Source organism: Chrysemys picta, chromosome 8, assembly GCF_011386835.1.
Source record: "Chrysemys picta bellii isolate R12L10 chromosome 8, ASM1138683v2, whole genome shotgun sequence".
Taxonomy (NCBI): Eukaryota; Metazoa; Chordata; order Testudines; family Emydidae; genus Chrysemys; species Chrysemys picta.
Genome location: NC_088798.1, coordinates 64117381 through 64142228, shown reverse-complemented (window position 1 = coordinate 64142228; position 24848 = coordinate 64117381). Strand labels below are relative to the sequence as shown.

The following is a 24848-nucleotide window of genomic DNA, read 5'->3' as shown; positions in this document are numbered from 1 at the left end:
GTTTGGATCCATAGTCCAGATACCATTTTATGTGTGTATTTTTGAATTGTGCTGCTTTGTTACCAGTAGGGTGACCAGATGTCCAGATATTATTGGGACTGTCCCAATATTAGGGGCTTTGTCTTATATATGCAACTATTTCTCCCGCACATCCCCCCCACATCCCTCCCCCCCTGAAAAAGTGTCCCGACTTTTCACACTTGCCATCTGGTCACCCCTAGTTACCAACATGTTTCTCCTTAGTCTTACAATGGGAATGCAACTCCTACTTAATCTTTTCTCACCGGTATTTCCTAGCCCATCTGCCTTCAAGCAGAGGAAATTCAACTCCCAAGTTATCAAACAGTTAATCGTGGTCTAGCATGGGTGCACAAATTGGTTTGTAGCACTGTAGCCTGATGCGCTATCGAAAACTGTTGTTACATTTGCTGGGGAACCATTTAACATTCATAACAAAACTTCCTTACAGAATAGTAAAGATAGTGTTTTCAGTTTGAGCCACTATTGTGCCTCCACTGCTGTTGCCTTTCCCATCCAATCTTGTCACATCTTTTGCCTTATTATCCCTCTCCTGTCCGCCCCCTTGGTGTTCCAAGTAGATCCTTTTGCTCAGGAGTACAGTGCTACCCAGATTTCTCATGCACCTGGCAGTCCTTTGGACTTCAGTTTATCATACAGGGAGCAGATGCATGTGACCTTTTGGAGACCTGGAAAGATTTAATAGGATCAAAACAGCTGAACAAACAGGAAACAATTAAAATTTGGATTCTAACCACCAATTATACAGAACAAAAGCGAAGAAACTAACAAAACTAGATCCCTTCTCTTAGAGTAATTTCCTGGCAATGGTTTCAGTGCTTCTGTTTACTGCGAGTCCCAGCTTATTCGACTCTATAATGGTAGCATTTGTTGCACAGTGACCGAGGGGAAAGGTTGGCCGCAGCTGGAGAATGTGTGTCATAAATGGACCATCGGTTTGTTGAAATATATTTGTGTTTCCTGTACATTTCACTCTTGAGAGCTAGAATAGAAATTTCACAGGGGAAATCTAGATGGCAATCAGCTTTGTGTAAACCAGATTCAATCATCTAGTTTGTGGCTTCAGAATCTCTATTCTTCTTTAGTTTTATGTGAGGAAAAGCCAGTGCCTCTCTGAGATTAGTCTATATTGATCCCATGTGGTTAAAAGCAGTTCTGGCCAGACCCGAGTCATACACCTGCACAGCATAGAAATTTTGATGGGACATGGTTCAGATTAAGAGCTATAGATAGATAGATAGATACTGTGAAGTTGGCTCCATTGTGCATTTGAAATGATTCTCCTTATGAGCTATTCTACTTGCAGGCTATTGGGAAAGGTGACATGATGTTCCATAGTGCTAATTACTTTGGGCTAGTCAATTAGAACTAAATAAGTAGATAGATTCACCCAATTGCCAGTCTTCAGTTACCATCATCTGGGCAGACAAGTTTGTATGGCCAGGGTAGAAGATTATAGTCACTGCAACAAGCTAATGTCACTAAATATAATAACTGAGATCTTACCTTCTCTGCCAGTGCTGTCTCTGATTATTAAATTAAAAGAACATCATCTGTTGTCCTCTTTCATGAAAGTCCTAGTGTCTGGAAAGTGGCAAGTGTTAGTAAAGAGAGTGCTTCTGTGACTGAGGGTATGTCTTCACTACCCGCCGTATCGGCGGGTAGCAATTGATTTATCCGGGATCGATATATCGCGTTTCTTTAAGAACGCGCTCACTGTCGATTCCGGAACTCCACCAGAGCGAGCAGTGGTAGCGCAGTCGACGGGGGAGCCGCGGCCGTCGATCCCGCGCCAAGTGGACCCCAGGTAATTCGATCCAAGATACTTCGACTTCAGCTACGCTATTCGTGTAGCTGAAGTTGCGTATCTTGGATCGACCTCCCCCCCCCCCCCCCCCCAGTGTAGACCAGCCCAAAGGGAAGTAGCACCAGATCATCAGTAGTCTCTAGAGGCAAGGGAACCAGGAATTGTTCTCTTCCTGGTATCTTTAACAGCTGGTCAGGAATGGGTGTTGAGCCAGACAGGAGCCAGGGGGTATCAAGTCTGTTCTCCCTGGCAGGAATCTCCTTTGAGGCATTCTGTGGGAGATGGAGGATAAAGGCAGAGGTTGTGATGGGAAGAAAAATGAAACTGGGAAAAGTCTATAATGTTTGTGCATCAAACAATACATTTGTACCTCTGTGGAATGGCTAATGTCCAATATGCATCAGATTTGAGATTTGGCCAGTGCCAGAGATGTGATTCCCAGTGGGGTGATCTACTTGGCAAACATAATGTCTCTTCTCAACCTGTCTCTCTCTCTCAATGGTGCTTCCCACAGACAAGCTAGTTGTTGTGTCTATCTATATTCTTATACTAGGCAGCTTGCTGTGTATCTGTAGTCCACCCTTCATTCTCCAGTGGAACACCATTTCTATTTGTACTGTTTTATTTAGTAAGTGCCGGTGCTGTCTGGAACATAAAGGGAGAATTAAGCGGTGACTTGATTATACTCTATATGTACAGTACCTACATGGAGAACAGATATTGTATATCACGATCCAGTGGCTGGAAGTTGAAGTGACCCAAGTTCAGACTGGAAATAAGGTGTAAAGTTTTAACTGAGAGTAATTAACCACTGGGACAGTTTGCCAAGGGTTGTAGTGGATTCTCCATTACTGGCAATTTTAAAATCAAATTTGGAAGTTTTTCTGAAAGATCTGCTCTGGAAATTATTTTGGGGCAGTTCTCTGGCCTGTGTTATACAGGAGGTCAGATGAGATGATCACAATAGTCCCTGCTGGCCTTGGAATCTATGATCTTGGAACAGTCACTGTTCCACCAGAACGGTTTAGATGCATATTGTACCTGCTGGCCAGAGGAAGGTGCAAGCTTACAATGGTGCAGATTTCCCTTGGTTGTTTTTTTGTGGGGGGAGGGAAGTGGGTGTTCAATTGTTGTTGAAAGGCTGCAAGAGAGAGATGTTTTTAAGGATGAACAGATGGTGGCTGTTGGGCACACGGGAGAGTCTGTGGAGATAAAAGGGGCAGAGTGAAAGAAGATGATAGAAGGATGCAAAGGGAATAGGTAAGGAGGAATAATGGGGGAGTCGAAGCAGAGATGGAAAAAAGTTGTGGAGGGCCTTGAACGTGAGAGGTAAGGGGAATTGGTGAGGGTTCCCAAAGAGGGGAAGGAGACTCTAGCAGTGGCCTGTAAGGTAGAGCAGAGGGGCAGGGGGGTCCTATTAGTTGAGGTGAGGGACGTCAAAGGCATAAATATGTTGTCAGGTGTAGGGGAAAGGACAGATTTAGGGTGTCTGCTCACCCAGGTGCAGCATGGGTGCGTTCGAGGTCATGCTTTACAATAAGAAGCGGCTGGTGAAGTCACTTCTTCCCAGCCCAGTTTCCAGCTTGCTGAGGGGGAGTTCATACCCTTTACACTGGGAAACAGCCCAGTTGGGCCTCTTACACTCTCTCGGATATCTGCCTGCGTTTGTGGGGTGGACCAAAGGAATTTCCTCCTGTAGGTCTGTGGTTTGCTGCTCCTTACGTAACTGTTCGCTCCTTTGTATTCAGCACATTCCTAGTAGTTCTGGAAAAAAACTGCATGGAAATCATTGGCTTCTCACTGTTGTTCAGTGAGTTGGTGAATCTGACTGATGCTAGTAGGCAGGTGTCCACTTCATGTTTGCCTCTAACTGGTAGTTTTGGCAGAAAGGTGAAGGTGGAATGGGCTGCATAGCCTAAGCTATGCTCTTGCCCCTAGTGCTCAGGGTTCAAGGTGACTGGCACAGGATTATTTTTAAATTGGGTTTGGGCCCTTTTGCCGATATTTATGATGTACTTGTGAAGGAGGCCTGGAAGGTATTTTGAACCTCAGAAATATCAGGAATGTCTAGTTTCCCTAGTTTTGCTTGGAGGACTTTTGGGTGGTCTTGGAGTGACTACTGTGAGCTCTTAATGCCTGAGCTGAAGGAGCAAGGTTGAGTCATTGGCATTTAAAAAAACTTTTGAGTGGTCTGACTAAAAATCCCTTCCCCTCTCCATTGCTTAGCTCTCGCTTTAGAAAGAAAGTCTTAGAGACTAGACTAGAGTTTATGCTCCTGCTTTAACTTGAGTTATTTGGTCACTAATTTAACTCAAGTTAACAACACAATTATGAAGACTAGGCTAGACACTGCACAACCATTTGTTCCAATAAATAAATGTGGTTTACCCTAGGGCCTTGGCCCTCATGATATTGTCATTGTGCTAACTCTCAAATCATAAGAGCATCTTCTAGCTAGAGAAGGGATGAATATCTAATGTAACCAGGGCTTGAGTCGTGCTGAAACGTTGCAGAACGCTCTTAAAGCATTTATCTGGGTGTTTTAGTCCTTCGGGTACTATCACTTAGAAGTGATAGTGCTGGAATGCACTTTTGGTACTTCTTTTTTTGGGAGACGGTCACTGATTGTAGAGAACGAGCAGAATTGGACAACCCCCAAACTTTTCATGTTGCCTTTCTACATCAACAGAAGCTAAAAAGGGTATAACCCAAACGCTGTGTTCCCTTTTGCAAGTCACCTTTTCAGGTGCATTGATGAATGGGTGGGGAAGCATGTACCACTGCCCTTGTACCATACCTGTTCTGCAGAAATGGCACTGGAATCCAGGGCTCTGAGATTGGCACTTCTCACCAGTATTAAACATTAAAACAGGTTTACATGGGGGGGGGGGGGAGGGAATGTCAGTCAGTTATCTCAGTTAGGTATTGGATCCTATGCACCAGCTGTTTGCAGGTACCTACTGCCGCTTGATAGTAGACAAGCTGGAAGCATATGTGTTTAAGGCTAGCCTTCCAACCATTTTGGGGGGCAGGAGGGTTATTGATATTGCTTAGAATTTTGTTTACTGGAATAATCCAAGGCTAAGCCCATGAGATACTTGAGCTGTGTGGGATTTTAAAAAGCACCTAAGGGAGTTAGGAGCAGAAGTCCCATTTAAAACAATGAGATGTGATCCTAAATCCCTTAGGTACTTTAGAAAACCTCCCCCAATGTGCTACATTTATCGCCACTGACTATAAATGTTGTATCACACTTGTGGCTGTTTCACCTTTCACAGTACCTCACTACAGTTCACTCACAGAAGTTGACATTAAGCAGATTTCTTAGTTATGCTAATGAACTCGGCCCAGTGGATTCTGCAGCTCTGGAGATTGCTGCCAAATTGTGCTCCAGAATCGAGGCTTTCATTGAGACAATGACTGACTCTAGCCTTGTGAAGCTGACCTTAAAAATTTAAATTGAACAGAAACCAGTGTAGCATTTGTCTTTCTGAATATGCAAAGTTTGAAACAATTGCTCCTAGAGTAGAGTGCATCTGCAGTAGGAACTTTAGCACCCATATTACAGCCATAGCAGAGCTCTACCAGTGTTTGACTACTACTGTAAAGAGGACTCAGTCATTTATCAATGGATCATGAAAAAATTGGTCAAGGCAGGTTTTTATGACGCAGGGGTAAAATCACCTGAGTCTTTTCTGTTTGCAATGTTGTAGCCATGTTGCTCCCAGGGTATTAGAGAGACAAGGTGGGGGAGGTAATAGCTTTTATTGGACCAACTTCTCTTGGTGAGAGAGACGTGCTTTCCAGCTGCACAGAGCCCTTGACCTGAAGAAGAGCTGGAAAGCTGGTCTCTCTCACCAACAGAAGTTGGTGCAGTAAAAGATATTACCTCTCCCACCTTGACTCTTTGGGTACGTCTTCACTTACCAGAGGGTCCGGCGGCAGGCAATCGATGTTCTGGGATCGATTTATCGCGTCTGGTTAAGACGCGATAAATCGATCCCGGATTGATCCCGGAAGTGCTCGCCGTCATCGCCGGTACTCCAGCTCGCCGAGAGGAGTACGCGGCATCGACGGGGGAGCCTCCCTGCCGCGTCTGGACCCGCGGTAAGTTCGGACTAAGGTACTTAGAATTCAGCTACGTTATTAACTTAGTCCGAAGTGGGGGCTTAGTGGGGACCAGGCCTTTGATTCCTTTCTGTTATTGCAACCAACTGTGCAAAAGCACCATTGCTGTAATATGGGTGTTAACCTTTCTAGTGTCTCCAGGCCTAAAGAGAGGTGCAAATTGCCTCACTGATTGCAATTGTGTTGATTCTGAAACCTGAGAATGGCCATTCAATGATCAACATGAACTGTTTCACTACTGATCATTTTTTCAGAAGCATGCAGCAAATATGTTTCTCCTGCAACCCCAAATGGGCCATACATCCCCCCACCCCCTAGCGCTCTAAGGTTCCAACTGCCCCTTTCTTAGCTCTAGAAACCCTCCAGTCATATTCCTTCCGTCCCCAACGACTTCTGCAGTGTAGTTTTGCGTTGTCAATATGAAAATGTGAGCCATATTGGAGTGGCTCCCCAAAACAGGCATGGAGAAGCCGCCCAGGTCACGTTGGTAGCATGGTCTCTTTGTCACTCGTCTCTGCCACTTGAAGAATGTGGCACCTTTTTTTAGCCTGGCAGTATGAATTGCACCTAATATTAGTCAGTTCATAGCCCAGTGGATCTAAAAAGGAAAGATAGGTTCCTTTCCTTCAGAACTTGGTAGACCATTAAAGCAGACACTAAATGGAATTAAGCTGAGAGTGATCTTATTGCTGGTGTTCTGGTTTGCGTGATGTTCTGTCCTTCTTAAAACCAGCATCTTTGTAGTCATTAGTCTAAAGTGGGGCCATGGGAGACGTGTATGGTTTTGTTTTACTCACTTTCCTGGCAAGGATGAATTCAATTTTTTCCACTTGGAAACCTGGCAGGATACAGACCCAGGAGCAAAATTATTGAAAAGCCAGTAGTTCTCTCCCTGTAAATACATTTCTTACTTGGCAGGGGAGTGGACTCTGATAAAATGAAAAATGTTTTGTTTTCAATATTGCTTGACTTTCCAACCTCAAACAGATAGAACTAGTTGAAAATGGTAAATTTGCTCCAAAATTGCACTGTGAATAGACCTTTGTGATCTTTAACTCCCGTACTAGAGAGGCCTCTTTGGCTGGCAGTGAGAAAGGTTGGTCTTGTGGTTAAGGGACTGGAGTGGGGTTCAAGATCTGGGTTTAATTCCTGGGTCAGTCCCAGACTCTCTGTGTGACCTTAGGTTAGTCACTTAAGATAGATGTACCCTGCAAATGAATGTAGGCATAATTGGGCTAGCTTTAATCTAGCTAGTACAGGTAATAATAGTAATGAAGATGTGGTGGCATGGACTTTAGCACAGGTGAGGAACCAGAGAAGGTAACCATGGTCCCTGGCGGGTGTGTCATCTAGTTCCCAGCCGGTGCCACCATGTTGTCTTCAGCGATTCCCTGTGCTAGCTAGATTAAAGCTAGCATGGGTATGCCTCCCTGGGCTACAATCATCCCTTGGCTTGTGGCATAGACAGCCCCTTAATCTGTGTTTCCATTTCCTGTCTGTAAAATGGGGATAAATAATCCTTCCTTTCTACTGCGCTTTGTCTTGTCTATATAGATTGTTCCTTGGGGCAAGGGCTCTCTCTGACCATGCATGTGTACCATGCTTAGCACAATGGTGGCTTGATGACGATTGGAGCCTTGAGACGTAACTGTAAAATAAATAATGATCTGGAGCACTCTATGCATAGCTTTTATCTGCAATCAGAGGACACTGGGATGCTAAGATTTGAAGTGTCCAACTTTTAGTCCTCTGGAGCTGCATAGTCATTTAATACAGACCTTTTTCAGAGGTCGACGTGTATGACTGATGCTTTGAGTCTTGTACATAGCATGGATTTCCTTGAACATCTTCCCTCAAGTTGGATCCTCTCCTTTCTGACTCTAATGTAACATCGCTTGCATCCCTTATACATTCCTGCTGGTGGTTTGAACCAAGAGAATTTGGTTACAGACCTGTCATTGGGAGGACTTTTCATTACTTTAAAGCCAATGAATAATTTTAAGAACATCCACATACTGTGAAGCAAAGTAAATGTGTCTCAAATGTTAGCCCTGAGTCTGCTCGCCCTCCGCATGTGAAACTGTGAGAGTTTGGTAAACAGAGGGCTAGCGGGATCGGCCCCTTCATTTTTAATTTTCCAGTGATTGTTTTTCTTCTCTCATCACCCATCTTATGCTTGGAAGCAGTAATTGCCTGTGAGTCACCCAAGTTTGTCCAGGGCTTATAGTGACACCAGAAGTCCTACTGCCTATGCTTTGTGACAACATGACTCCTTTTTGTTTAGGTGCTCGTCGTGAATCACTGTTTTAATTATATGGGTATTTGGGTGTGTGCATCCAGTGTAAAACGAGTGCATCTGCTGGCCCCTGGGTAGTCTCAGCACGTCATGATAAAGGAAGAAAATGAATTCACTGGACGTGATTCTGATCTGTTTAGTAGATCCGGTATTTGAAGATGGTCTGTTTGGAATAGCTGGCACTTCTTCTACTACCATGTTTCATTTAGGAATGTGAAGTTTAAAAAAAAAATGTCTGTTAAGATTGCCTTGGTCATGAGTCATATATTGTTTTCTTTATTTAAGAGGCAGCTGATGAAACACTGGGTGAGTATCCAGGCCTGTTTCATCAAAATAGGGAATGGTTGACAAACAATAGATTTAGCAGCTCTTCCTGCCCTTCTGTAGCGGAAGATTTCAAGCAGCTGTGGGGAGTCAGACTTCTACCTGTAGCAGAACAATTCATGCTGAATTTATGATATGCTGCAGGAAAGGGCTAGTTTATTTTTTGTGCGACGGTAGAATAATGTTTTGTGCCTGGTTTTCGTCCATATAAAAGTACAGCCTCTCCAGCTCAATGTTAAGCCAGCAGTTTGCTTCAGAGGGGTCTGCTGATGACGGGAACTACAAAAGTGTGGCTGCAGTGGTTTGCGAAGCCTGGCATGAAATGCCAAGACAGACGCGTAGCCCTCTCTATTTAATTAGTGACCACCCATGGCTATGCTGCCGTGTTTCCAGTTTTTTATTAATAGAGGTTTGAAAAGCCAAGTGCTGCTATTTTGTTTTTTACTGAATTCCCTCTTTTCTGTTTTGGAGCAATGAGCACGTGTAGCGGGAGATTTTCAAAGGCACAAAAGGCAGTTAGCTGCCCAGTTCCTATTGAAAGCCCCCAGAAGTGTGGCTCCCAGGGGACATTTGTGCCTTTGAAGATCAGCCCTACAATTGTTGTGGTGCTGGGTTGGCTTTCGCTATTCATTTAGAAATGTTTGGAACTTCCGATTTAATAGTTGCAGTTGCATCTCTAGGCCTTTCGCATCTGGAGCAGTTTTGATGACAGTTTCTCTATTGGTATGCTGTATATTTTAAATCCCTTTCAGATTGTAAGACTGCTTGAGCTGCAGACCCCCAAAGCTCTTTCTTCATTTATTTTGAACCCTGATTTTTTTTTCAAATCTGCAGTTTATTATAATAGGAGTTCTTATACGTGCTCCATGCATAACTGTCCACATAATATCTTCTGCTTTGATGAGAGGAACATATGGTCTCAGGAGACAGAAAAATTAGGTGTGTGAGAACTAGCAGCAGAGTGGGCTATCAGAAAGACCACTGGACTGGGATTTGGGAGACCTGGATTCTATTTTTTTGGCTCTGCCACTGGTCTTCTCGGTGACCATGGGCATGTCACTTCACCTCTCCATGCCTCAGTTTCCCCATCTGCAAAGTGGGGGTGATAACTCTTTTGTAAAATGTTTTTGAGCTCTACTGATGGAAAGCACTGTATACGTGCTAGCTAGGTGGTGTATTATTATTAGGCCTATTCCTGGCTCTGCGACTTGAGGCAAGTCACTTTTCTGAGTTTCTCCATCTGTGAAATGGGGAGGGATAATACTTTCCTATCCCATGGCCGTGTTTCAGGGATGAAATCATTGGTGGTAGGTGTTTTGAGATCCTCAGATTGTAGTTGCTAAGGAAGCGTGAATTATTAGCTATTGGAAATGTTCTTTGATGTATCTTTTGCCATAGGGAAAGCATTGGACCTTTTCCATTAGTACATGACACGTATATTCAAGAATATGTGGGAATGGCTAGAGTTTTTCTCCTTCTCGTGTTTACATCAGCTTTTCAAACTATGCAGATTCAGTATACGCAAGGCATTTAATATATATTCAATCCATGCATTTTATGAGTTGAAGAAACTGAACAAAATAATCTTACCAGAGTAAGAGCCTAGAACCTACTTGCATTGAAGAAAATGGTGGTTTTGTCCAATGCTTAGCTTTTATTGCCTCAGAGACAACTGTTCTTGCCATTGTCCCATGAGGCCAGTACATTTCATATGACTTCTTCACACAGCTCACAGTCAACCTGTGGAAATCCTTGCCTGAGGAGGTTGTGACGGCTAGGACTATAACAGGGTTTAAAAGAGAACTAGATAAATTCATGGAGTTTAAGTCCATTAATGGCTATTAGCCAGGATGGGTAAGGAATGGTGTCCCTAGCCTCTGTTTGTCAGAGGCTGGAGATGGATGGCAGGAGAGAGATCACTTGATCATTACCTGTTAGGTTCACTCCCTCTGGGGCACCTGGCATTGGCCACTGTCGATAGACAGGATACTGGTCTAGATGCACCTTTGGTCTGACCTAGTATAGCCATTCTTATTATATTGCAGGGGCCCTACGCTGTTTCTGATTTCCATCTCCAGTAAAGACAAACGTGCATTCTCTCCAAAATGTAGTCAAGTACTTTTGTTATATGTGGCTTTTGTGTTATTTTATGGCATTGTCCATTAACTTCTGAATTTGCAGTAGCCTTAGGGATTTGAACCTGGTTACTGTGCAGCAAAATAACTACCTGTATTGTTGACTAACCCCTAATATGGAATTCAGAAGCTGGGATATGATAGTTCATCTTAATTTACTTTATCTGTTCCTTTGAAATTTGTTTGAATACATTTTGGGCAAATGCAACTGATTCTTCAAATACAATTGCAGACTTCCTTGGGGAAACACCCTCCTGATGCTTTCATCCCCAGGCTATTTAACAACCCTGTGTTGAGGTTTAGCACTCCAGAAAGGACATAGTGACTGAGGTGTATAAAAGAAACCTACTACCCTGCAACAAAAGAGCCTCCATTCCAAGCTCTCCGCATCTTTGATAAGATCTTCAAAAAGGCCCCACTTAACTAACAGACGTCCTCAGACCCTGCCAAATCACAGCACCCCAACAATAGCAAAGATAGAAGAGATTTAATTAATTCTCCCAACATTGTTTGAAAAAGTGACTCTGGTATTGAGAATGCTTTCAGATCTTCCATTTCATTGCTCTCCTTTTGATAGGAAGATAAAGGCAGATGGACACTCAACTCACACTGACTTTCAGCAAGCTGGGTACATAGTTCCGTAAACCCCTTTTTAAAAATCCCAATCTAAGAGACTGAATCACTTCCATACCCCTCTGCAGTGTGGAGTGAGTCCTGAAGGAGACCTGGAGGCTAATGCAGGGAAACCAGAGCTAGGTTCTAGCGCAAACTCTTGATGTTGAGAGATCTGAAGGTGGATTAGAAAAGTCAAACAGCACAATATGGCAGGAACTGCAAGAGCAACAAAATGCTATTAAAGCTCCTTCCTTTTCCTCGGAGAATAAAGTGCTAATATCCTTAGCCAGGAAAAATCACCCTTGAGTTCATGGACCAAGACTATTCCTCATCTATAAACATATTGCTCCAACTTTCCAGGCGGTTGGCCTGAGCATGGGGTGAGGATGAGAAAGTGTTGCAGAGTAAATGATGCTATGGAGAAAACCCACCTATCTCCTGGAACAGGATGACACAGGGTTAATCCTGGCCACCACAGGCTTTCTCAAATGTCGCAATGACCTTTCCGCTATTGGGTCTGTCTGTATCATTGGTGAACTGCTGCTCATTCTTTCAGTGCAAACAGCTTTCACCGAAGCACCGGTAATGGAATATAGAGTCCGTAACACCTGCTACTGTTAGGCCTGTGCCATTTCTAATGGCTTTACTTTCCTCTAGTGTCCAGAACCAGGTGGATGAAGTCATTGACGTCATGCAGGAGAACATCACCAAGGTGATTGAAAGAGGAGAGAGACTGGATGACTTACAGGATAAATCAGGTGGGAATACTTAATAATATTCTAGAACTCTCTTCCTACCTCCCCTCCCTCACGTGAGTCCTGGGGAACAGCATGCTCCTCTAGGCAGCTTTAAAACACCACTGTGAATAAGCTTAGTGAAGGGATTGAAAGTCCTCTTCTTTCCCCTGGTGATTGTGGCTATTTTGCTGTACACCTCATCCCTCTCTGCCGGGCAATGGTGTTAGATTGATTCCATTTCATGACAGCAGATTCTGGAAATCAGAGCGAGACGATAACCTGCTGAAGCACATTTTCTCATGGGCCCAGGGCATGAGTGTTTCCTACAATATCCTAATCTGGACAAACCTCTATTTGAAGTGTCTCCATGGATACACCACTTCCATTGGGAGGCTGTTTCCAGCCTGAGACTGCCGATCTTACTGTCTGTCTGTTGGGAAGCCAAGTGTCCCCTTTTCCACTTTCATCCCTGTACTTCCTTGAGCCTCCTTAAACATTTTCTTTCCCTTGGTGCTTATAACTTGCCGCTATGGAGAGAACCCACCTATCTCCTGGATACTGTTATCAACTTGGGTCATGACTTGGGACCAGATTTACTAAGATATTTAGGTGCCTAAAGATGCAGCAAGGTGCCTAAATACCTTTGTAAATCTGCCCTTGATATCTCTGCATTGACTTTCATTGCCCTTAAATTGCATTTTCCTCCCCCGACTTCATCTCTTTACAGTCCAGGAATAGTTCTCTAAATATTCCTCATCCATCCCCTTACTTGGGGTAGTTGCTCTTTATGTTCCCTCCACTTGTTACTCCTGAGGGGATTTTGCGCCAAAAAATAAACAATTCTGTGCACAATGTTTTAAAATTCTGCAAATTTTATTTGTCAAATAAATGTGGAGGCTCCAGCATGGCATTGTGGAGCATAGGCCATTGGCTGCACAGAGGTGGAAGATCACTCTGCAGCTCCCCTCGGGACACGGATTCAGCAGTGGAGGTTTGTTGGGGGGTTCTGGGTACAATGGTAATGGGATTCTGCGAGGGGGTCCAGGTGAAGGTGATTGGAGCTCAGCAGGGGTGGGAGTGAGTGTGTGTGTGTGTGTGTGTGAGAGAGAGAGAGAGAGAGCTTGGCAGGGGGGTCTGGGTGTGGGGAGTTCCGTGGGGGGGTCCAGATGCTGAGGGAGTGCGGCTCAGTGGGGTGGGGATCCAAGTGCAGCTGGTTGGAGCTCAGTGGGGTGGGGGTGCAGGTGACTCATCAGGGTGGTCCAGGTGCAGGGGGAGTGGGGCTCAGTAGGTGGGATTCTGGGGGGCTGAGGCTCGGTGGGAGGGTCTGGGTATGAGGGGGTCTGAATGCAGGGGGTTGGGCGGATGCGGGAGCAGTTCCCCGTACAGTGATCCCTCCCCCTGTAGCTGAGGAGTGATGGGTGCAGGGAGAGGGGGTGGCGAGGGAGTTTGCAGAGCTTCCTACAGCCTGGGGAGAAATCTGGGGGTGGGTCTGACCCAGCCCTGGATGCCGTGCAGGGAAAGAGAATGTCCTGAACTCCCCCACCCAGCCAGGACTAGCAGCTGAGCCTGGCACAGGGTAGGAGCCACCAACTAGGCCTTCCCCAGTCCTGCCCCCTGCCCCACAGTGATTTACTTCTCTGCTGGCTGTCCTGGGCACCCAAAACATACTCTGGGGGAGGGTCGCATGACCGCTGTTGTCTTCCCTTTGCTTACCCGTCAGAAAGTCATTTTGCTGCTGGGGAACAAAGAAATCTGTGGGGGACATGAATTTTGCACATGCGCAGTGACGCAGAATTCTCCCAGGAATAAAGACTTGGCAGCCTGCTGGTATTCAGCCTGTGTGCTGTGCTCCATATGCGATCTCACCAGAGTCCTATATAAAACACTGTTATTAACTTGGGTCATGACTTGGGACCAGATTTACTAAGATATTTAGGTGCCTAAAGATGCAGCAAGGTGCCTAAATACCTTTGTAAATCTGCCCTTGATACCTCTGCATTGACTTTCATTGCCCTTAAATTGGAACTGTAAGTTCTTGTTTACCGGCTCTCTGCCCCTACCCTTTCTCTGGGGAGGCAGGAGTCTTGAAAGAGATCCTCCCTCCCCCGAATAGCTGCATTTCAGATTAGTATTCCTCCGATGTATTGGCTTTGCATTTTGCCAGCTTAAACTTCATTTTATTTGCTGTCTAAATGTTTAACCTCTGTAGGTCCCTTTTGTATAGTTTTTCTGACCTCACTGATGTTTGCATCACCTCCCCAGTTAGTATCATTCCCAGCTAGGGGTAAGTCTCCATCAGGTCATGGCTGTTCTCTTCACATACCTTCTAGATTTCTATACCCCTCATCTGTTGCTGGCTTGAGCTGGTCACTTGCAGCAGCACTTTGCTTTTTTTTTAGTAGTCCTACTGGATATTTCAACTTAAATTTAATTCTCCCTCTTTCAGCCTTTTGTGTTTTTAACCTGAAGGGTCCACTTATAAAAGACTTGACTTTATATGCTATAATGTATTTGGGACCCTTACAAGTTACCGTGGAACCTCACTCATTCTTGTTCTGCTATTCTGCAGAGCTGAAAATTCTCATTACCGTAAATGCTTGGGAATTTCACCTTGTGTTTCAGGAGAAAGGCTTAATTGCAGAACACTACAATCAAGTCTTGTAATGCTGATTTCCATAACTTTTATAGTTTCTAGTATACTTATGGTGTTGCCACAATTAAACTACTCTTATGCAAACTGACAAAGACCATTTTTTTTCTTGTCTGTTCACTTACAATTTGTAAAATACATTCACCATTTAGAATAGGTCTCCTAGTCATTAGTTTGTGTTGGCAAAGTTCTACTGTGTTGCTAGTGAAATTCAGCACATTGATGAAACACAGCATGCTGAATTTCAATATAATTATGCAGAAGCACTTGGCGATTGTTGCCTAGTTTATGGTTTAAGAATAAGTGAATTTGCAGAACCGGAGGCCTTTTTTTCTGGTGTGTTTGTGCTTCTAGATGTGCCCATGCTGCTATGCCTTTAATTCTTTTCTCTCTCCATGTGATGCAGAAAGTTTATCAGACAATGCAACAGCGTTCAGCAACCGATCCAAACAGCTTCGAAGACAGATGTGGTGGCGAGGGTGCAAGGTGAGTAAATGGAGAGGGGAAGGAGTGGATTTCTTAATGCACATTCTTAAAATTTGGTCCTATTAAGAGTAATGTGGGAAGATTGCCAGAATCTGAGATTTGTATCTAGCTTGTATGAAAATGGGGCATATTGCAGCCACTCTTATCTTGAATCCATAGCTGAGGCCAGCAGAGACCATGAGTACCATCGTGCATTGCTCTGTCAGGATACTGTTACTTGGGAGAGTCTTACTTTAGGTACCTAGGCTTGAAAATTTTTGGTCTCGGCATTTGAGGTATCAGGGAACATTTTTCTAGTGCTGATAGATGTTGTATATGATCACATCTATACACACTCTTGTGTTGATATATTGAGGTGTTTTTTTCCAAATCAGGTATGCAGCTTACTCCAAACTCCCCTCTATTTTCTGCTTTCTAAACCAAGAGACACCAGAGAGCTGGTTTAGGAATTGGTGTCCGCTAAAGTGATTTGTTTGAAATACACTCCCTTCCATCTGGTCTGTGGAGTGGCATCAACAGTATTCTGGGATAGGGGAACAGATACCTTGTCCTGGATCTAAACAGGGAGGTGACTCATTTAATTTAGAACAAGCCAAACATGTGGTCTCATGTCAGGAAGGTAATTCCTCCCTCTCTTTGCGCTCTTCTTGTAGATGAAGGCCCTTGTAGCTTTGGTTGCTGTCATCCTCTTGCTAGTGATCATCAGTAAGTATTGACAACCCTTCCCTGCATGGTTGGTGGTTTTATTTTTACATTGAAACATTTTGTTTGCTGTAAATAATGTTAAAATTGACACTTAGAACTTCCTTGCCATCCACATATGACCTGATCAGTAGCACTTGAGCAGAAATTGCCAGTGACCCCAAGTCTTGCTCCTTAGGGATGTTCAGTCACATGCAGCCAATATTTTAACCAAGGGCTCCCCTTGCCTGTGCTGAACCCCTGCCATGCTGGGATTACAGGCATGTGTGGGAAATTTCTTCTCGTTTAAACAAAGACCTTCTAATAACCATTACCAAGGCAGGAGATGGAGTTGCACTTTCTCAACAAGAGAGACCCTATTCCTGGAAACTCAGCGCGTAGCACCATGATCAGCTTGCAAAGTCTGAAGGGAGATGGACTGAAGACCCAAAGGGTCTGAGGTACCTTCTCTCAGAAAATGTTTGAAAATACCTGTAATCTATGGCAATTTGTCTATTCTGAGACAAAGCTCCCTTCAAAAGGGGCTTATATAATAATCTCTGGCAGGCAGTGTGGGCCAGTGGCTTGAGTATACGCTTGGGACTCAGAGCTGGGTTCTATTCCAAACCTTGCCACCAGCCTTGCTGTGTGACCTTGGGCAAGTCACTTCCCTCTCCATGCCTTTGTTTCCCCTCCCACTCTTAGCCTGTCGTGTCTATTTAGAGTGTAAACTCCCTGTCCTGTGTGTTTTCTATAGCACCTAGTGCAATGGGAGCTCTAGGCACTACAGTGACATAAACAATAACCAGAGAGAGTGCTGCTCTGAGGCAGAGAAGTCATTCCACCCATCCTTTGAGATGGATGGCTGAGTTTTAACAAGGAGCCCCAGGAGGCCAGCACAACAGCAAGGCCTTTCCTTGCTACTGACCTTGGGAGAAAATTCTCCCATCCATGTAGGAGCAGTGGTACAGGCGTAGCTTTATGCAAGGCCCTGCCTTGGCAGTGAGCAAAAACCTAATATCCTTAGGGACTATCTCATCCTGCTGAAATGCAGTCAGGAAGTGAAAGAGTTAGAGCCATCATCTGGAATGGTAGTGACTGGAGTGACGTTGATGGACAATCCCATCAGGTTTGGTTTGGGGAGTTGGAAATGGATTCAGTTTGCATCCTGCGCAAATGCTACAGGGACAAGACCCTGTGCCATTTTCATCCATTTGAACAAGGAAATATATTTTTACTTGCGGTCCCTTGGTTGACTAAGGAAATCTGGTTCTTCTGCAAGTACTGTCTGTGTGGGTATTACACTTGAGGTGCACATGCACCTCCCTAGTCCTGGATCAGAGGTTTTCCGTTAGCAGTGTCCGTTTGGCCCACACATGCCAAACGGACAACTTTGTGCTGCATGCCAAGGGTATATAGGGCTGCACGGGGGCACCACTCTGGCTGCCTTGGCCTGACAAAGAGCCCTAGCATATCCATCTCGTGCCCGTCTCAGTGTGTTTTGAAGTGGTTTAGTTAATGTAGTGTTCCTAGTTAGGGTTAGTTGCTATTAGTACAGAATTAGTTAGATAGCTGTGAGAGGTTTCAGTTTTTCCTCTCCCATTTTTTCTGGGGAACTTATTTGGCCTGGCTGGGGGCATGCCTGGCTCACCAGGTTTCAAACACTGCCTCTCTTGTCAGTAGGCTATCCCGATCAGCGACAGCCTCTCTAAATGTATCTGTTGCTTGGGAGAATCCCACATCTCCCAAAGGTGTAACTGTCACCTGGCTCTAAAATCTAAAGCTCAGAAGAATGGGGAACCAAACTGAAGCTTCTACTGGTGAAGTGCTCCCTTTGACTCACTTCCAAGTCACGTCTGGAGACATCTGCCCCATACATCTGTCTCCAGACAGATCCAGTGTCCCTTTTACTTCAACTAATGGATTGCCTAAGAGGGGGAAGATCTCAGGGGATTCAGGGAAGGCTCTGAAGAGGAAGGAGCTTGGTCTCCCACCAAACAGCCAGCTCCCAAGAAGTCCTGATCTTGTGCTAGGTCTACAGTGTCTGAGGTCTTGACTCTCGACTCAGTACCATGGAGGTGAAAGATTCCTCGTGTGGTACGAGTGGAGCAGGGACATTCCAGATCACTTCAGAGAAACACGGCACCGGCAAGGCCCCAGTATCATCTGCTTCCAGATCAGCACTGTCTATTTCAAACTTGCCAGCGGTGCCTTCCCATTTGGCTCTGTTGGTACTGACAAAATCAAAGTACACATCTTCAGCCCTGGTGCCTACCTGCCGCAAACCTACAGTACCGCCCAAGCCAACTGCTGCATCAGCACTGACCCACTCAGTACGGCAGGAATTCCATTTCTTCAGCGACATGTCAGTGTTAGACGAACCAGAGTCCCTGCTGCTTATGGGTTCCAAATGACTCTCAGTACCAAGATGCCAGTCTCTGGATGATGAGTGCTTCCTGGTACCACAGGATTCTCTACCCTTTTCTACTGGGCCCACTGGAGGACGTTGCAGAGGATGAAGGAGACATGCAGTCTTCTCCTTATCAGTGCAGGAGTCTCCATTACTGGAACCCATACTTTGACAAAGCCCCTTGCCCATGTCTGGGATGGTGGGATCAGTCCTGGGTACCAACCCTTCTCCCATATGGGCCTCCAACAAGCCGTAGTGGGATCCTTGGGCAGTGTATCAGCAGCAATTTGCCAGATCTCTGGCTCCACCACACCAGAAAACTAGAGTCCCACAGCCTCCTCCACCAAACCCCCCACACAAGGAGGCCTTTGATGACAAGAGGCTAGGGTGAACAAAAAGACTACCACTCAGACCCCTATTTTCTTTGTCTCCTGTTGAGACAGATGTGCCTCCACCATCGATGACTGACGCTATTAGTCGATTCCAGAACCTTGTGAAGAGGGTGGTGGACACCCTCTAGATACCTCTCAAGGAAGTTACACTCACATCACAAGCTCCTGGAAGTTCTGCAGTTGGCAACACTCACTTGGGTTGCGCTACTCATTAATGAAGCATTCCTGGATCCAGCAAATGTGTGGCAAACTCCTGCTACCATACTGCCAACTTGTAAGGGGGCGGTTAAAAAATAAAATGTTTCCCGAAGGACTGGGAATTTGTTTTCCAACCCCCACCTAATTCCCTTGTGGACGATGCTTGTAAACAAGCATGTCTCCTAGATGGTTCATGGGATTAGAATTCACCTGCTGAACAGGAATACATATTACTAATTATAAGAACATAAGAATGACCATACTGGATCAGACCAATGGTCCATCTAGCTCTGTATCCTGTTGAACAGGGCAATTTATTGAGTGATCCATTTCCTGTTGTCCAGTCTCAGCTTCTGGGAGTTGGAGGTTTAGGGACACCCAGAACATGAGGTTGCGTCCCTGACCATCTTGGCTAATAACCACTGATGGACCTATGCTCCAGGAACTTACCTAAATCTTTTTGAATCCAGTTATACTCTTGGCCTTCACAACATCCCCTGGCAGTGAATTCCAGAGGTTGACTGTGCATTATGTGAAGAAGTACTTCCTTTTGTTTGTTTTAAACCTGCTGCCTGTTAATTTCATTGGGTTCTGTGAAGGGGGGTAAATAACACTTCCTTATTCATTTTCTCCATACCATTCATGATTTTGTAGACTTCTATGGTATCTTGAGTTGTCTCTTTTCTAAGATGAACAGTCCCAGTCTTTTTAATCTCTCCTTGTATGGAAGCTGTTCTACACCCCAGATCATTTTTGTTGCCCTTCTCTGTACTTTTTCAATTCTAATGTGTTTTTTTGAGATGGGGCAACCAGAACTGTATGTGGTATACAAGGTTTGGGCATACCATGGATTTCTATAGTAGCATTATGATATTTTCTCTCTTATTATCTATCTCCCAATGGTTCCTAACATTCTGTTAGCTTTTTTGATTGTACTGTAGAAGTCTACTGTTTTTACTTCTGAACAGTAGAAGGGAGTCAACTCGAATTACTTATCTTCAGAAACAGAAGAAGTTTCAACCACTGGTGTCACCATCACTCCCCTTGTGCATCTCCACTGAATCGTCTCCACTGTCAACCATCTTGGATTATTTGCTGGATTTTAAAAATAAGGTTTATAATTTATCTCAAAGGTTCATCTCACTGCGATATCAGCATTTCATTCCCCACCAGAGGGGTTTCTATTTTTGCGCACCCTATGTCCTTCAGATTTATTAAAGGTCTAAGGAATCTTTATCCCCAGGTTAAGGATCCTACTGTGACTTGGGATCTCAATCTGGTACCTTATGGGACCTCCATTTGAATTTATGGCAACCTGCTCCTTGTTTCACTTATCTATGAAGATGGCCTTTATAGTAGCTATTGCATCAGCCCGTAGGGTTGGAGAAACTGGAACCTTGATGGCAGACCCCGCATTTACAATATTTTTCAAAGACAAGGTCTCCCTACAACCACACCCAAAGTTCTTACCTAAGGTGCTGTTAGATTTCCATCTTAACCAGTCTGTTCATCAACTGGTACCTTTTCCTAACCCACATAAATCTGAGCGGGGGACTTCCCTTCGTAGAGTAGATGTACAATGAGCATTGGCCTCTTATCTGGATTGAACCAAGCAACTTTGGAAATCACCTATACTTGTCTTCATTGCAGAAAGATCAAAGAGGTCCAAGATCTCTTTACAGAGACTTTCAAGATGATCTCTGGGTGTATTACCGCTTGCTATGATGCGGCTTGTGTTTTGCCACCCCAAAGGATAATACTACCATATCACAAGCAACTTCCACAGCATTACTCAGAAACATTCCTGAGTCTGAGATATGCAGAGCTGCTAAGTGGACCCTAGTGCATGCCTCTTCTGAACATTATGCCTTGGTCCATGCCATCAGATCTGATGCAGTGCTTGGTTCTGCTGTACCGTCTTCAGTCTTGGACTGGATTCTGAAGCTCCCTGCTCCTGGTGAGGATACTGCTCGGGAGCCACCTAATGGAGCACCCATTGGGACACCACTTGAAGATAAAAAGGTTAATTACCTTGTGCATTAACTGTGGTTTTTGGAGACATTTCCCTATCGGTGCTCTATTCCTGCCCTCCTTCCTCCCCGTTTTTGTTGGACGTTCGGATACAGAAGGAAATGAGGGTAGTTTGCCCGTGCAGCCCTATAAACCTTCAGAGCACAAGGTTGTATAGAGCGCATATGTGGACTGAACAGACATTGTTAACAGAAAATCTCTGATCAAGGGCTTGCGAGGCGCATGCACACCAGAAGTGGAGCACCCATAGGTGGACATATCTCGAAGAACCACAGTCACTGCACAAGGCGAGTAACCTTTTCTTTTTCTCTTCTGCAGCTCTGATAGTAGGTTTGTATATGTATGGTTTTAAAGACTTGTTTTGTTTTTTCCCTCTCTTACAGTACCGATAATCCTGAAATACCACACTTGACTTGATGGCTGGAGATCTCTGTGGAAGCGGCTCTGGGATGATAAAAGCTGCTGTGTAATTTAAATGAAACATATGTATATAGCTGAGGTGACTTTTTTCAAGATGGTGAAAGAGGCAAGTAGCCAGTTCTAACTAGGGCATTCTGAGAACTGCCAAATGACCCTTTTTCATATACATTGATTTATAACAAGGTTGAATGTCCAAACCCTATTTTTTGCTATATTCCAGGAATCCCAGTTTGGAACTAGCTACTTGCTAATACATTTTATTTGTATATATAGTTAAGTAGTAATGAGGTTATTTATAATTTAAACACAGTTTCCTACTGCCAGCTGCCGAAGGTAGGAGCTCAGTTGTTTCATGCAAGTGAAGGAGGAGGAAAGTAGCATTATGTTAAAGGGAATCTAACCATTCTGTGAATAATTGCAAGGATGTCACTTTCTCATGTTTTTTTTTAAAAATTAGGTTCTACAAACCAAGAGACTTTCTGTACTGTCATGAGATGTGCAAGCTAAGTGTTTTCAGTATTGCTGCTTACAGCTGTGACTAAAGACATTCCACTAAACCTATTTTTGACTGTAAGCGTGGAACTCCTGGTGAATCTTTTGTGGCTTTATGAGGGGGGGAATGCATCTTCTGATTTGCAGAATGCCAGAGCATGACAGGAGGCAGGAGAATATTTGAAAAACATGCTGGTTTCCTGTCTGTAGTGGGGGGGGGGTCTAAGTACTGAAAGTGCTCATAGGTTATCAGGAATCCACAGGAGATCAGCTTTCCACTGTCTTATTACACCAAAGCTAGATCGATGATTTTTAAATATGATCAGTTTGATGCCCTGATGACTGAAGAACTGCATTAGAAGTGTGCCTGCATTTGTGTTACTTTTAACTTGACTGAAGGAACACCTCCTCCTCTTGGGAACATAGGTGTGGAAACTAAAGATGCGGTGGGGAGGGGGAGAGCGGTACTGCAACACCCCGAGATTTTACGCAGGGCTCCGCTCCCAGCCTCGCACCCAGAGCTCCACAACCACCCCCACCCTTGGTCCCCTTACCACTGTCCACATCTCCCCCTCCCGGAGCCATGGCCCAGCTCTAGGGAGCAGCGGGGGGCGTGAACACATGTCACCCCCACTCTAAAAGTTCCAGCACCACTGCTTGGAAACATGCGAAGCCTCTTTAACTGCTCAGTAGGCGACTATCTGTGATTCTCAGAGCTAATGTGCATATTTACCTTCCCACTGTGGCATCTGTACAGGGACGCAAAAATCACAGCCACCCCTCCTCGCCCTAAAAATCTTAAACATGGGTGTGTAATGGCAGAGGAGTGTGTACATAGAAAGCTGAATGTAGGAGGGGCTCAGAGGAAACGTGCTAGTTCTCCAGTGCCACTGTTAAGAAAGGGCAGCTGTAAGATGCATAGGGATGTAAATTTGAAAAGGGTAGATTAGGCAATAAGGGCTGTGCATAGCAGGTGCTAGGACCTGCAGAGCTCAGCCCGTATACAAGAGCTGTGTGTTTCCCTCACTATTGTCCTTCCACTCCCCTACTGCTGTCAAAGCTATAGATGTGTGTTCTCCCCCATTCCTGCATTTTAGCTACCCATTGATAATCACATCAGTTGGACTATCCGATAAACACTCAGAGAACCACTCCAGCAGGAAAAGGACTCTGGCTTTAGCTGAAAGAGCCAGTTATTGGTCCAATGGAGTTTTCATAGCAGAGGACTGAAGCTGTGGAAGACCCTACTGCTTGAATTATGACCTTTTTTTTTTATAATACCTCTTCAGCCTGCAGTTACCCAGGGGCAAACACTGGGTTGCTTTGCTATATCAATTCTCTAACTCCTAAGGTATGTGAGGCTGCCAGACTGCAGTGAGTTTGTGACCAACAGGCTTTCACAGACCCCTGGCTGCTGCCAGGAACTGGTCCTCCAGTATATGTACCATGGAATGCAGAACACTACATGGTCCTTGGCAAAAGCCTGTCCCAGCAAATAATGGGCAGACTGCATTCTGAGTGAGGAAAGTTGGAATGTCAGAAGTGACCAAGCCTGATCTCTGACTGCCCCTGCTGTCGTGACAGAAAACCAGCAGTCCTGCTACAGGCTCCTGGGCCGCATCTCGTCCTCCACACAAGAGTGGTAATAATGCCCAGGATGTTCAAGATCCCCGTTCCTGCTGAGCAACTCGGACTGATAACAAATGAGTGAGACGAGGTCCTGACTGATGATCTCAAGCTCACGGCAGGCTACTGTAGTCAATGGCACCTGCAGCTGAGCCTGAACGGCCCACGCCTGCAGGACAACCCAAACCCGGTTTACCTCCACCCGACTTTGGATACTGTTGATGTCCCACAACCACTTGAAGAAGACAGCAGCCAAAGTTGGCACTCCGAACAATATATGCCAAAAACTGTCTGACTCAACCTGGGATGCAAGCACCTGGACACTTAACACATCAGCCCTTGCCCTCTGCTGCTGTTCAACACAGTACTATGCTCCTGTCTGATGTCACTCGTCTCACACGAGGCTGATTTCAGCCAGTGTCTTTAAATGGGGTTTTTCTAATGATCCGCGATGTAGATGTGGTCAACTTCAGACTGTTGCATATCCTTGACAAGTACCCACTGACTTATTTTGCTGGCAAGCTACCGGCTCTCCACCTGGCTGATGATGCTATCAAATGGCTGGGCACCCTGTGCATACGCTGAGAGAGTGAGGCCAAAAGAAACAACCTATGTGCAGTGTGGACAGGTCATCTTAATATTCAGGGCCATATGTGCTAATTGAGACTGGAGAGCCTGTGAAACAAGTCAGGGAAGGGTTTGAGCAAGCATGGGCAGCCTCTAAGCTTCCCACTCATTAAGGGATGGTTTGTGCCACAGGTGAGTTGGTGTGGTTGGGGCATTTAAAATAGTAATTCTTGCAGACTCCCTATGGGCTCACCACTGTGACCATCAGCTGAGGCAGCAGCAAGAGTGCTCTCCTCCAATCTGCGGTGCCAGCTGGTGCCGGTCCCTCTGGGAAGGTAGAAAAATGATTGTAGGAAGTTTCATAGCCAATCCTATCCCAGTTGGCACATAAGGAGATTTCACTAGTAGATGCCACACCAGTCCTTGTTAAGCCTGGGAGAGACTGCTGTATGCCAGTACTGTAGTTTTAGTTGGAGGCACTTTCATAAACCCCTATTCTCAGGTACTTCATAGCTTTTCCTTCTACAGCTCTGAAGATTTGCCCTTCAGGCTGACTCCTCTATCTTGATATTTCAAAGAGCAGGGCTTGCCAGACAGATGTATCTCTACGCACCTATACAAACAGGAGTGAAAAGGATACATCATGGAGAAACGAGCCAGGAGGTCAAGACTACAGGGGAAGGATTAAAAGTTTCACTTTCCCAGTCTCCCACTACACCATGCATCCGGTGCTAGATTACTATGATGGGTCACACGATGGTAGTCAAATAAAATGTGCTGCCTAAAAATAAGAACACATATTAATAGCAAAAAT

General features: G+C 45.0%; 1 protein-coding gene across 2 annotated transcripts in view; it reads left to right on the top strand.

The window, feature by feature from the left end:
- VAMP4 (vesicle associated membrane protein 4) overlaps positions 1 to 21923 on the top strand; it is a 29977-nt gene extending 8054 nt beyond the window's left edge. For both annotated transcript variants that reach the window (XM_005302815.4, XM_024100948.3), the window contains exons 5-8: positions 12002 to 12102; positions 15138 to 15217; positions 15871 to 15922; positions 21313 to 21923. In XM_005302815.4, coding sequence (XP_005302872.1) covers positions 12002 to 12102; positions 15138 to 15217; positions 15871 to 15922; positions 21313 to 21341 — 262 coding nt within the window. In that variant the 3' untranslated portion in view covers positions 21342 to 21923. The remainder of the gene's footprint in view (positions 1 to 12001; positions 12103 to 15137; positions 15218 to 15870; positions 15923 to 21312) is intronic.
- The last annotated feature ends 2925 nt before the right edge of the window (positions 21924 to 24848 follow it).